Source organism: Maylandia zebra, linkage group LG18 (genome assembly GCF_041146795.1).
Source record: "Maylandia zebra isolate NMK-2024a linkage group LG18, Mzebra_GT3a, whole genome shotgun sequence".
NCBI classification, from domain to species: domain Eukaryota; kingdom Metazoa; phylum Chordata; class Actinopteri; order Cichliformes; family Cichlidae; genus Maylandia; species Maylandia zebra.
Window position 1 is genome coordinate 30,064,072 of NC_135184.1, and position 13,729 is coordinate 30,077,800.

At 40.7% G+C, this 13,729-nt stretch overlaps 1 protein-coding gene across 11 annotated transcripts in view; it reads left to right on the plus strand.

Moving 5' to 3' along the window:
• Positions 1 to 13,729, plus strand: part of ctnnd2b (catenin (cadherin-associated protein), delta 2b) — a 240,754-nt gene that overhangs the window by 132,593 nt on the left and 94,432 nt on the right. For 6 of the 11 annotated variants that reach the window (XM_024806086.2, XM_024806088.2, XM_024806089.2 and 3 more), the window contains 5 exons: positions 4,446 to 4,597; positions 4,823 to 4,996; positions 6,429 to 6,574; positions 11,778 to 12,028; positions 12,551 to 12,682. In XM_024806086.2, coding sequence (XP_024661854.1) covers positions 4,446 to 4,597; positions 4,823 to 4,996; positions 6,429 to 6,574; positions 11,778 to 12,028; positions 12,551 to 12,682 — 855 coding nt within the window. The remainder of the gene's footprint in view (positions 1 to 4,445; positions 4,598 to 4,822; positions 4,997 to 6,428; positions 6,575 to 11,777; positions 12,029 to 12,550; positions 12,683 to 13,729) is intronic. The other 5 variants (XM_024806087.2, XM_076876378.1, XM_024806092.2 and 2 more) reach the window with 1 other exon arrangement.

Genomic DNA, 13,729 nt, shown 5'->3' on the forward strand with positions numbered 1-13,729 from the left:
TGCTCAGTGTTCATGCATGAGATCACGGGGGCAGGTGGGATCCAAGTATGCGTGTGTCTGTTCACTCAGCTCTGAATAGATATTAAAATGTACAAGCAGAGACCTTCTTACAGGACCCCATTACTTTCCTGCTACTACACTAATACACCCCTATCTTTTCCTACACACACTCACTTACATCAGACGGAATGAGTGGAGCCTTTAGTGTCATGCCATATGAGTAATAATGTATTTATGAGGCCCTTTGTTTCCTTAAAGGCTCCACTAGCCATATGAAACACACCTAAAGTGGCAAAGAAAAACTGTGGAAAATGTCCCCTGGCTTTGTACACACACATTTGACTCTTGTGTGCATGAGAGTGTGTGAATTGATCTCAAACAGGCCTGGAGTACAAATTCCTTCATTTCACTATGTGTGTGTGTGTGTGTGTGTGTGTGTGTGTGTGTGTGTGTGTGTGTGTGTGTGTGTGTGTGTGTGCGCGCGTGCGCGCGCGCGTGTGTGTGTTTTAAGCCTGTGTATGCATATACGTGTGTACTCTCGGAAGATGAGCATATTGGACACTGAGGCCTCGACCCAGTAAACTCAGCCAGCACCCTTAGCTTGATATCACATTTTAAATTATGCAGAATCACCAGCTACTCCGCCTGCAGCCATTCTCTGTACTTTAATGTGACTTTTCACTTTGGTCGTGCTTTATTTTGCAACCCTTTTATCCAGAGTGACTCCTTTTGCCGTTAGCTGCTGGCCTTATCTGCCTCGTGCAGTGTTTATGGACCGCCGGCACTAAGATTTCTCTCTTCTTTAATAATCACAAACAAGCAACGTTTCTTGGTTTTGTCCCGTGCGCCGTTCTTGGTTTGATTCTTAGACTGCTGGCAAAAAAAGTGACACAAGCGGAGATTAAAGGAACAGCCACTGCTGACAGAGGACAGCTCAAGAACTCCTTTGAGAGTACTGAGTGCTAAAAATTTAATAAACATGGGTGCAGTCAGTTATTTTGCCAGGATAAAGGGAACGTAATCTAGTATATCTGCTGATACATGCATGCAACGCTGCAGCTACAACGGGACACCATTTTTTTTAAATACCTTATTGGCTAAAAAAAGTTTAATTTCTGTAATTAAAGCCGTTTATTAGGAACATTATTGCTATCATCACCAAAGTGAATTAATCAAGGTTGCATCAAAAATGAAACAGCACTTTAATAAGAGAGATGGGAGGGTTTTGGCTGTTGTACAAGCAGCTCCCGCACTCCTCTTCCCAAATTATTCCCTTAACATTCTCATTTGATGCTTTCTAGATGCTTTTGTGATTATGGTTCATGCCTCCGTGCCGCGTGAGTCTGTGTTATGTGTCACAGTCTACGCATGTTTGCATGTTTACACTGGAAATGAAATGGTCCATGTGCAAATCACAAGACTGCAAACGCTTTAGAAGCCCTAATGAGGCTGCATGTAAAATTAGCAGTGAAGCATTTAATGTCATTATGCTTTGGCTGTAAGATAGCGTAAACCTGCTGTTAACCTATTTAACTCTGCTCTAACGCAGTCGTCAGCTAGTTAACCCTGCCTCTCTTCCTGACTCGCTATGCCATTCCCTATTAAACATGGAGACATAAAAATAGCATCCATGTAGATGCATTTTAAATGTTGTTCCAGACACCTAAACATGTCTTGGCCAATAAGGATTATGACTTTTTGCGTCACTTGCTCCATTTTTGTATTATTTGAAATGCTGGTCTAAAACTTTTATGTTCACAAATTGGCTGCTGTCATAAAAAATAAAGTGTTATGATGTGGAACGACGTATTAAGACTGGTAATGTGTAAAACTGATTTAATTATGACTGCGATGCTACTTTGTGTTTGTAGAGCCTTAATAAAAAATACAACAAAGTAAAAGGTCTTAAATTTGTTTTTTATTATTTCTAATCATGATGGATAAACTCTTGAGAGATTGAATCAACCCTTTAAATGTAAATCTAGAACCTGTTATGTATGCTTTCGTGTCAGTTCAAAGGCTGTTAAGACTAGACTATTATCTTATGAGGTTAAAGGTCATTTAGCGCATTTACTATTTATAAAAGTGTCCAAATACCTGTATAAGCTCGCCTTGTAACAGCTGAGGGGAAGAAGCACTAGTCAATCACAAGATTATATTTTGTAGTTCAGTATTTGGGGTTGTTCTGTAGTGTCTGGGTCCAGAGTGTTGGCAGTGGATCCTTTGCACATTGTCATGAGATGATGTTTTAGTGTTGTTGATGATGGCTGGATCTAGTCAAACCACTATTATTTTTTTTCTCCCTGAAGACTGAAAGCAACTTCCATTCTCTTACCAGTTAGTTCACACAGCCAGCGGAGGGTTAGCTAAGCCTGACGTTTAAGCAATTTTTTATTATCTTACCTTCAGTTAGCTTGGAGCTGCTGGTTTTCTGACCCTGTAAAAGTCAGCATTCAGTAAACTGGCATCACAAAGCAGCATTTATGAAGTAGTTGGGCTTTGAAAATTCACTCCCCATGGTGCTTAGTGAAGGTAATTCATTTCAATATCCAAAATGTTGCAGAATTAAAGTGTCTTGGTATCTTTAAAAAATCAACCAGGACCTGTGGAAAAGTGCTGGTCTTAAAGAGGGGAAAAAAAAACCCTAAAACCAGCACTCTGTTGTTAATTACACAGGCGCTGATAGACTAATAGAGGTGAGCGATGTCTTGCAAACTTGAATCGTTCTGCTTGTGCTGAAAAGTTGAGCTAAACTTTTCAAGCCAATGCCAGCAATAAAATCACAGTCATCCTTCTATTCGATCAAATCACATTATGAAACTATTCAGAGAGAATGAGGGAGGTGCTTGTGCAGTACCTTCCTGACTTTGTTGTTGGCAGTTAGGCAGATAGCTTGGCTCGTGCTAATTTCTAATGAAGGTGTTGTGTCCTTGCCATAAATGACTATTACTACGGCACTGCTGTGCCTTCTTTTGCCTACTCCCTAATTTCCATAAAGGGGCTGCAGCAGATGGGATCTTATATTTGATTATTTTTTAACGCCAGGCTCCATTCCTGATGCAATGCTCCCATTTTTCCAGACATGCGACTGACATGAGGAGTATTCTAGCTCGTGAGTCCCTGTAGGCTGGGTTCGTGTTTCCTCTAATTATCAAAATGGGGACCTTTCTTGTTTTCTCTGGGGCAACCATATTTTGTCCTTCAAGTTTTCCCACTTCTTTGTACATCCCCCTTACACCCATTCCGGCAGTTTCGTCAGTCCCTTTCCAGGAATGCGCTTACATTTGTGAGTCCTTGATGGTATGATTATTATTCTTATGTTGAGATGATGATTGCCTTTTGAAAGGCAAACCTGTTGACCACCACCACACTGGTTATCTCTGCAAAAGGTAGCATCAGTAAAAATACCCTGCTGAAAATCTGCCACACCCACCGTCGAATGTTGAAACAGTCCTTACACGTGAATGCTCCCTTAATGCCGCCTTAACCCACTCCACCCACTAGCTTCATATTCAACTAGTAGTTAAGAGAGCTACCAGTCTTTTTTAAAAAAATAAAAAAAGAACTTTTCACTAACTACACTTCATTTTTTATTTATGAAGCCACAAGTTTTACTTTTTCACAGCAAATGAAAATGGATTATTTCAGTGCATCCTTGAGTGAGTTTGTGAAAGTTTCATTGTTGGCCTCATTCTAACACTTTTGTGTCGCTCTCCCTGCTGAATTATACAGGCAGATGGAATGGAGAGAGAGAGGGAGAGACACTCAGGTAGTCGAGAGCAATAAAGGAACTGATAGAGGCAGGAAAAGAGTGTGTTTTAAATGGAGGTCAGGAATAGAGTGAGATTTAAGGGTCATGGAGCATGACTGGAAGAGAGTGGAGAGAGGCCAGAATAACATAGTGGGTAAAAAGCAAGTAAAACAGGACGATAAGTAAATCTGTTTCATCCCATTTCAGCCTTCAGTGTGCTTCTTCCTTTCTCTATTCTTCATTTCAAGGTCTGTTACAGACCAACACAGTCCTGCTTGTTGTATTCACGTTTAGTCTTTCTCCCATAAAAAAGAAATACATTGTATAACACGTGGGATGTAAAGTAGGTTACAGAATGCCTTCAAGGCCACAGACAGACGAAGTCTTTACACAATAACTGACTTTTGTAGAAAGTAAGAGTCATTTGAAAACAGTTACATAAAAGCAGCTTGACAGAAATAAAGTCTGTTTCTAAGGTGGCTTTTGACACTGGTCAACAAATTTCTTGTAAATCATTTTAGCTTTCTTCAGACTGCTAACCCAGATTCTTCTTTTTTAAAGATCATTTTAATGAATTTAATGAACAGGATTTTTCTCCTTAAAAAATTTGCACATTGTGCAGGCTCGGTAACCACGTCCTTGGCCAGTGCTCATCACCCTTATTAATTCGACTCTTTTTCATTTTTCCCATCAGGACAAGGACTCCTGTCCCAAAGCGCTTTACAGCTTAACAATCAAGATGCCTATGCAGCAGCTGGTTACCATAGTAATCAAGGGCTGACACTTGGAGAATCAGTCCCAGGCCGCAGTGGGCAAATCGGAGGAGCAGTCCACAGCTACAACCAGGTGCTTGTTCCTCTGATTTACCTTCTCCAAATGCCCTTTCTCCGGCCCTCTGTCTTCTTCGTGTCTCCTGTCCCGTGTCCTCCTAACCTGTGCGCTCTTCTTCACCCTCCTTTCTTGTCCTCTTACATCTTCATTCACATCTGTCTCCCCCTTCCTTTCTCCCTCTCTGTGTGACCCCTTCTTCCCCTCATCTGTCTTATGTTTCTTCCCTCCACCCATCTTCAGGTGACATCCAGCCGTGCAGCTGCCCAGTTAGCAGGCACAGACTCTCCTTCACAGTCCCAGAGAGACTCATTTGCCCAGCAGGCCTTTGGCAGCGCTTTCCACATGTCCACAGAGGGCGGACCTGCACCTGCTGGACCATCCATGTATTACTCGTGTGCCACTTTGCCTGCACAGGTACATATCCCTAAAGGTATTACTATGATGCTTCAGTTGTTGTGTGACTGATGCGTTCTCCACTGCTCCTGTACACACTGCAACCAAAGTGTATTGAAGGGTTTCATGTAGCGATTGGATAATTTCTAATGCACTAATACTGAAGTCAAATTCAAGCTGCTTCCATTGATCTCAAAAGATACAAGCTGTAGTATTTTCACACGTTTTCAACACAGAGTCAGCAAGCATTGTTCGGGTAATCGTTGTGGCAAAGGCCACCAAATCTCTGCCAAATTACGTGTCTATTTCACACATCCCGCTGACAAACCCACAAAAGAGAGACAGAAAAAGCTTTTGTTAACAAATGTTAAAATCTCAGAACCACTGAACAAATTCAACATTCGACCTTATGTTGCTCAACATGTTTGTGGAGAAAAACCTGTGAAGCAGAATGTGTCTTACATATTCACTGGATGGTGTCAGTGTCTGTTGCAAAGGTATCCAAACTGAGCCCGCTCTTTCTTTTATATACATTATCGTTATTCTTGCAGGAACTGTTACTACAAAGTCCCGTTTAGTTGACTTTATTTCTGTAATTTTGGTAACTATAAAGTCATTACGTTAAACGTGACACGTGAGAACGTAACATTGCATTCGCAGTTACATGATCACTGCATGTGTGACGATGTTCATGCAAAGCTTTGTTCAGATTCCCATTACGGAAGAGAATGTGTGCATAAAGACATTAATACATACATATGCTATCATCACTATAGTTAGAGGTTATCAATATCGTTTCATTGCTTTGGAAACAGTCAAATAACAATTTAATTAACTTTAGGATTTATTACCCATGATTCTGATTTTTTTATTCATGTAACAGTGATTATTAGAAAGTGTGCAGCCTTCTGGTTGTTGGCTGCCACAGGGAAAAACCAAAAAACATCAAACTTGCACTAACATGTGCTGTAACAGGTGGCGATTTACACTACTGTTCACTCATTAGTTCATTTTTCATAATTCTTTATTGTAACTCCGTTGAACATTTAAACTGATTTACCTTCACTTTTCCGGTGTATCACAACTTGACCACGCTCGTCCAAATTAACAGTGTTTTAAATTGTCCCTTTAGCTCTGTGCCTGAAAGGCATTGGAAATATTTGTCCAACCAATTCAATTCTGAGGGAACTTCATTTGGCGGCCCGTTGCTCACGGCTGCATTTCAAGTTCATTTGGTTGTAAAAGTTTACAGTCGTGACTTCATGTTTGGTCTGATAACCCAGAGCTCTTCATCAGGATGTTATCACGGATTAGAGTTTCTGCTCTCTGGTTTTCCAGCTCCGGGGGGGGAGTTGTTCATCTCTATGGAAGTAATGATAGGAATAAGAAGAGAGGATGAATATTTAATGTGAGTGACATTCCCAATTAATGAATTACAAATCTTGCATTGCAGCGCGTAAGCTCCCCTCTGCAGGCGGTGGGATCTCCTACCAAGCTGCAGCGGCTGGGATCAGCCTCTGCTGACATGCCCAGCTACGCCACGCTACAGAGAGTGTCCTCACCCAAGCAATCACCCAGCCGACTCGCCAAATCCTACAGGTTGGTCTGACTCTATACACAAATTATACATCGATTTGAAGAATATATCTTTACTAACCGAAGGCTTCTGACCAAATCCTCGAAGTACTCACATGTGGCACCGCTGCTAATACGGCTGCATTGGCTCCCCATTGAATTCAGAGTCCATTTTAAGATTCTGGTTCTGACATTCAGAGCTCTTCATGGACAAGCACCAGCCTGCATCACTGAACTTCTATAGCCCTATGTCCCTAGCAGGTCCCTGAGGTCACGTGATCAGGGCCTACCTGTTATACAGCATACAAGGCTGAGAACTAAGGAAGACGGAGCTTTTGCAACTGTGGCCCCCAGACTGTGGAACTCTCTCCCACTGAGCTAAAGATCTGTGGACTCAGTAGTCTATTTTAAAAACAACTAAAAACACATCACTTTTTGTCTGTTTTTGTTTTATACCTTGTTATCTCTGTGTGAAGCACTTTGTGACCTTTTGTCCAGAAAGGTGCTATGTATATAAAATTTTAAATGGTAAATGGCCTGGATTTGTATGACGCTTTACTTAGTCCCTAAGGACCCCAAAGCGCATCCACCTATTCACACACTGGTGATGGCAAGCCACATTGTAGCCACAGGTCCCCTGGGGCGCACTGACAGAGGCGAGGCTGCCAGACACTGGCGCCACCGGGCCCTCTGACCACCAGAGGGGCTCGAACTGGCAACCTTCTGATTACAAGACAAACTGCCAACTCTTGAGCAACGATCGCCCCGTGGCTTACTTTACTTACTAACTTACCAGTTTATGCTGTGGGGGCGTCTTGGGGACCTACCTGAGAAGTAAAATCCCAAAGTGGAGGGGCACAGAGAAACTCAATAGGCTTGGCCTATCCCATGGTCACAAAATAGGCCCTGTACACTTTAAGTGTTATACAGTATTTGTTACTTATTTTGTTACAGTAAGTCGTCCAGGTTTTGTAGCTACCTCCACCATGTTTGACTGTTGGTATGATGCTGTTTTTACGAAATGCTGCGTTAGTTTTACAGCCGATGTAACAGGACTCAAAAACCTTTTGTCTTGTTAGTCAACAGAATATTTTCCCAAAAGTCTTGAAACTCATCACAAAGTTTTTTGGCAAATGTGGAATGAGCCTTTGTGTTCTTGCTCCTTGGAACTCTCCCATGGATGCCATTTCTGTTGAATCATGAACCTTAACTGAGGCCTGTGGTTCTATAGATGTTGTTCCGGGCCTGGGGTGACCTCCTGGATGAGTCATCAATATGCTCTTGGAGTAATTTTGGTAGACCTGGGAAGGTTCACCAATGTTTCAAGTGTTCTTCATTTGTAGGTAATGGCTCTCACTGTGGTTTGCTGAAGAATTTTGTAACTCTTTACAAGGTGACAGATGTCAATTAACTTTGTTTTTCAGCTGCTTCTTTAAGATTGTGGGATGATGTGTTGCTTTTTGAGATCTTTTAGCCTACTTCACTTTCTTTTTTAGTCATTTCTTGATTTAACAGGTCCAGCAGTTATCAGACCTGAGTGTGACCAGTGAAGCTGAACTCAGATTTCCAGAAAATGTTTTAATTTAACAAGGAGGGACAGTCAGTTTTCCAAACAGGGTCATTTAGAACTGGATAGTTTTTTTACCCCTGAATAGGTTAAATCAATTAAAAAAACAGTTTTTTGTATTTACTCGAGTTATTTCTGTCTAATGTTAAAAATTGTGTTATGACCTGAAACAAGTAAATGTGATAAATATGCAAAAAATCTAAGAAATCATGGGGCAGATACTTTTTCACTGCACCGTGCATCATCAGAGGTAATGTACCGGCACCAAGATGAACATTAACAGATTCCCATATCCTGCCACAACAACTGACAAAAGCTACAACAGAGGTACAAATGGGTACAAACATGCTCACTGCTGTTAATTTACCAAATTGTAAATGATCTTACTGTAGATGATCACAGCAGGTTATGGCATTTCCTCTGTACAGCTTGGACTGAGAATGGTGACACACAGATGACAGAATACTCTGTGTACTGTTGGTAGGCTTTATTAATTCCTTGTCACGAAAGGTGTTTGACCGAGCCAAGCACGCAGCAAGGGCTCTCTCTGCTGTACAGTTCTGCCTTTATGCAAGGGACATTTAGAATATGTGAATTTGCATGTCTGTGCTCTGACTTGCACTGGAAAATCGAGTTCTAGGTGGCCTGCTGCAATGGGGAAAGGGCTGAATTAGCAGCCATGTACACACTGGAGTAAGATCATAAACAGTTCAGCTCAATTCACGTTTGTTGGGGGGTTTTTTTTATATGGTGCCAAATCACAACAACATTTGCGTTTTATACTCAGTGTTGGGAAGGTTACTTTTTAAATGTATCCCACTACAGATTATAGATTACATGCCCCAAAATGTATTTGTAATGTATTCCGTTACGTTACTCAATGAGAGTAATTGAGTAATACTGTTACTCAATGAGAGTAACGTATTCTGAATACTTTGGATTACTTAATATATTATCATGCTTTTTACAACTACATGAATGTACTATTGCTGTGTGATTTATTACCATTACTGAAGAATACTCGCCATACCAACTAGAGTTTTAAATCTTAAAATGAGTAACAGTAGGGTGGACATTAGGTACGGCTGCACTTTTTGCTGCGATCTTCCATAGAAAATTATTCCACGCGTATATAAAACACTAACACTCTGCCTTGATATTAAATAATTTTTTTGAATAATAATTTTTAAAAATATTTCTTCACGTCAAGTACGGGTGACATGGGCCGTGAGATTGAGACACAGGCATTAGAGCCTCTTAATGCGTGTTTTGTTTGGGTTTCCACCGGCGTGGAATTACCAAAAATAAAGAGGGCATAGCCTAACATATGAAACAAGAAAAGACTGCCGTGTAATCCATTTATTTCAACACAGTAACTGTATTCTGAATATCACCTTTTTAAACGGTAACTGTAATGGAATACAGTTACTCATATTTTGTATTTTAAATACGTAAAGGCGGTACATGTATTCCATTACTACATGTATTCCATTACTACCAACACTGTTAATACTGTAAGGTAAAGATGCTATAGAGAAAACCCCAACAGACAATCCCCTATGAGCAAACACTTTGAGCAGTGGAAGGAAAAACTCCATTTGAACAGCCAAAAGAAGAGAGCACCAGAGACAGGACAGAACATACACTATTGTAATGACATGCAGCAGTAGTATATAAACACCCGGGGAACGAAAAAAGGTGAGCGAGAGAATGCTCAGTGTGTCACAGGGAATCACGTAGCAGCATAATTAACGGATGCTTCGGGGTCACCTGATCCGGGCCTGACTATAACCTTATCAAAATGGGAAGTTTTGAGTCTAACCTTAAAAGTAGAGAACATGTCTGTGGCTGTTGGTGAGGAAAAATTGTTGCAGATAACCAGTTTTCACTGACTGCTATTAAAAAAAACAGTGAGGAGATGGAAAATTATTTAAATCACTGCAGTGCATTGTGGGAAGGTGCCAGAAAATGATGCACCACAGCTAAGGCTTCCAGAGGCGTGCAAGAGCTCTTAATCGTTAGTTATCCGTATGACATTGACTAAACAACGACTTCACATTTCAGGTTTAAAGAACACACGAGACCTCTCCTCTGTTTCACATCTGAGTCGTTTTTAAGTCGTGTTAGTTTGGCAACAAGAAAAAGTTTAATATCAGACATTTTTATTTTTATCCAGGAATGTCACGATTTGCATAGAATGTTTTCTATAATGGAAACAAATAAAGGTGCTACATCATCCTGTCTTTAACGTTCGACGGATCGATTGAAGGGTTCAGCACTCCACGCGTGATCAGGAAATCTGTACTGAAAAGTAAAGATTTAAAAGTAAAACTCCCCTAATGAAGTAGCAGACTGTTGGTGGGCCAGTCTTTACAAGCTCATGCTGTGGAGCCAAATGTTGTTCAAACCCACAGAATTTTATTTTAAATTCAAGTAGAGATGCTTTCCAAAAAATATGATACATTTGGGGGAAATGTATACAGCAAATCCCTTATTAGAATGGTATATTATATGCCAATAACCATGGATTAGCAATATGATATGTGTGATGTAAATGTAGGTTAAAATAACAGTAGAAAATACTGATGATTAAAAAAGCTAAAATCAAATTTCACCTCCATTTGAAGGTAAATAAAATGTGATTAAAGGGAACAGAGTATTCATTTACTCATTGATTTTCCAATAATTGATACAAGTATCCACTAATATAATTAAGTGAATACTATTTAATACACAAGGGACTCATAGTGCTTGTTTAATATTCAGAAAAGATTAGTCTTGGCAGCTACTGAACAAATAAACATGACTTTAAGGATTAAAGCAGAGGTGTGAAATAAAGCGCAGTTTGATGTGGGTAAAACCATGAAGAAAAACCTCCCTTTAAATGCATTTACCTTTAAACCCAATTGCCTACTTTTTCCTTTAAAGAACTTGAGAAGAAAAAAAAGATCATCGACAGCCTGACTTTCAACTGCTGTGTAGTTTAGGCTAACACTGACGTCACCACACCAGGAATAGCAGTAAAAAAGGTTAATAACGTGTCCTTATCTAGTTTCAGACTAGATCAGGACACATTTTTGAAAAACTGTCCAGTGAGCTGTATTTGACCCTTTTCAGTCCATTCCCAAAGACATGCTCGTTAGTTTAACTGGTGATTCTAAATTGGTGTGAGTGTGAGTGGGTGCCTGTCTGTCTGTGTCAGCCCTCAGATGGCGACCGGCCTAGTGTGCACCACACCTCTCACCTAAGATGGTAGAGAAACAATTAAGGAAATACATGGATGATGGATCTCTGTAGCTGTAGTTACAGACACTTTGATTGCCAGATTTTATTCTTCTTTTTCTGTTTTTGTTGACTACTGTTTGGTGAAGTTTCACTATTTAGGTGAGGTCTGAAAAAGGCCTGAATGCTTCTGTTTGGCGCAACACTAGATGGGTACACAAAACTCTGTGTGAGATTAGAACTCGGATATGCATGTCTGCTGCACCGTTATCGATGCATCTGTGTTTTACACTGTGCTATTCATCTTTGTCTCTTAATCTAGGTTGATGTTTGCTCTCTTTCACTTCTATTATGTTTACGAATGTAATTTCATTCTAGACAAAACACAATATGTTCACGCAAAAAGTCCAACAGTTTCCGTGTCTCCTCCTCTCTCAGCACCTCATCCCCCATCAACATGGTAGCATCAGGTGCTGGCGGCTCGTCCTCACCGCTCCCCATGGTAGCCTCTCCAGGGGGAAATCACTCCTCGTCACCCATACACCAGCTTAGCTCTGCGGTGGGGAGCTATGCCACCCTGTCGCCCACCAAGCGCATGCTGCATCACATCGGAGCAGATACCTACAAGATTTCCCACGAGCTGTACGCTAACGCAACCCTGCAAAGGCCTGGTAGCCTGGCAGGTAGAGGTCAAGACACCTTTATGATTACTTTTCTATGTGTGTTTCTGTCAAATGCCATTGAGTCTTGTCAAGTCATTCATTTTCTACTTTTTTCCTGAACATGTAGAAACATTTTCTACATTTGTGGCCTTTTCCCCCTGTAGCTTTGTAAACAAATGTTAACAAATGACTAAAGTTTGTCAAGATTTTATTTCAAATGTATTAGATGTTCTTTGTAATAAATAAGATAAGACCCTCAAATTCAAAATAAAGTTTGCTTTATTTGTTTTTTTAAACATTTCCCCAGCATACAGTATCCCTAATTTATTGTGTATTCTTTTGCTTTCAGGGTAAATGGCTATTTTTTTATTTATGACTAGAGCAGAAGCAGTCCAGTACATGAAAGCATATCTATTAATGCATTTCATCATTTATTTTCATTTGTAGTCGAATTTGTCATTCAGTGTTATCCCACGAGAATATTTTTATAAATCTACACATGCATCCATCTGTCACTATGTCTAACTTCCACCGCCTTGTGTTCTCCAGGGTCCAGAGGTTCCTACAGTAGCCAGCACAGTCACCTGGGCTCCGAACTGCGACCCCTGCAGTCCCCTGAACACCACATCGACCCCATCTATGAAGACAGAGTCTACACCAAACCTAACATTAGAGGACAAGGTGAGATCTGGAGAAGGGAAATACGACGGTTCAGTGTTTGGAGTGTGCCTGTAGAAGATGGGGGAGATGCTTCAGAGTTTTCATGTGACGCATCTACCCCAATTTTGATGAGCAAGCCACTAGACGGGGATAAGAGATGACTGGCAGGAGTGCAAACACTGACTGGACGAAACCCTTATGTGGACAATCAGTTCAAAAGAAAACCAACATAGTGGTTCACTTACTGTGTTATAAAATAGGTCCAACTAAAGAGGGCCTCACCTCTCAAAAGGTGACACTACCAGAATACATTGCATTGGTTAGATAGATAGTGAATGGGAAGTGTGTGTTACAAACATGTACAGTAGCAGTCAGGTAAAGAATATGGAAGAGATGAATTGTGGGAAATGTAGGATCTAGCATTTAGTGCAAGATTGACCCAGAATAGAAGAATAACACTCTGCTTGTGATGCTTTGATTTCAGCTGTGCGTCTCTTCCAAGTGTTCTAACTTGGAGTAATTGTAGTGCTGAATAACTGCAGCACCCACTGTGAGCTGAGACTTCGTTTCTTTTAGCCTGTAGTAACAACCGGCAATTAGTAAATGACTTATTTGAACCTGCAGTAACACTTGGGCTTGATTATACCGTGGCTGCGAAGACGGCCACCAAAACGTCTTCAAACAAGTCCATGACCATAAATAACTGCAGTGTGTAAATCACCCAGGGAATCATCTAGATTTAAAAATCAGTGAGTAACTATGAGAGAAAATATCTTTTATAAAGGAACAGGTCTGTAAAATCCTCACAAAGAGAGCAGGAAAAAGGCACAGCATGGTGCCTCTCAGAAGGCAGGTGTTTTGTAATGGTGTGCTGTTATATTAAAGGCTGATGTACATAAGAGATTTCCTGGTTCCATCTGATCGTGCAGCGCTTTTTTCCCAGATCAGGTAGGCAAATCCAATTGGGGTCTCAATGGCAATTTGTCTCTCAGTCACAGTCTGTTAACTAATTAGTTTCAAGGCTGAAAATTAATCTCAATTAATCCCATGGGCGTTAGCTTGGGTGCT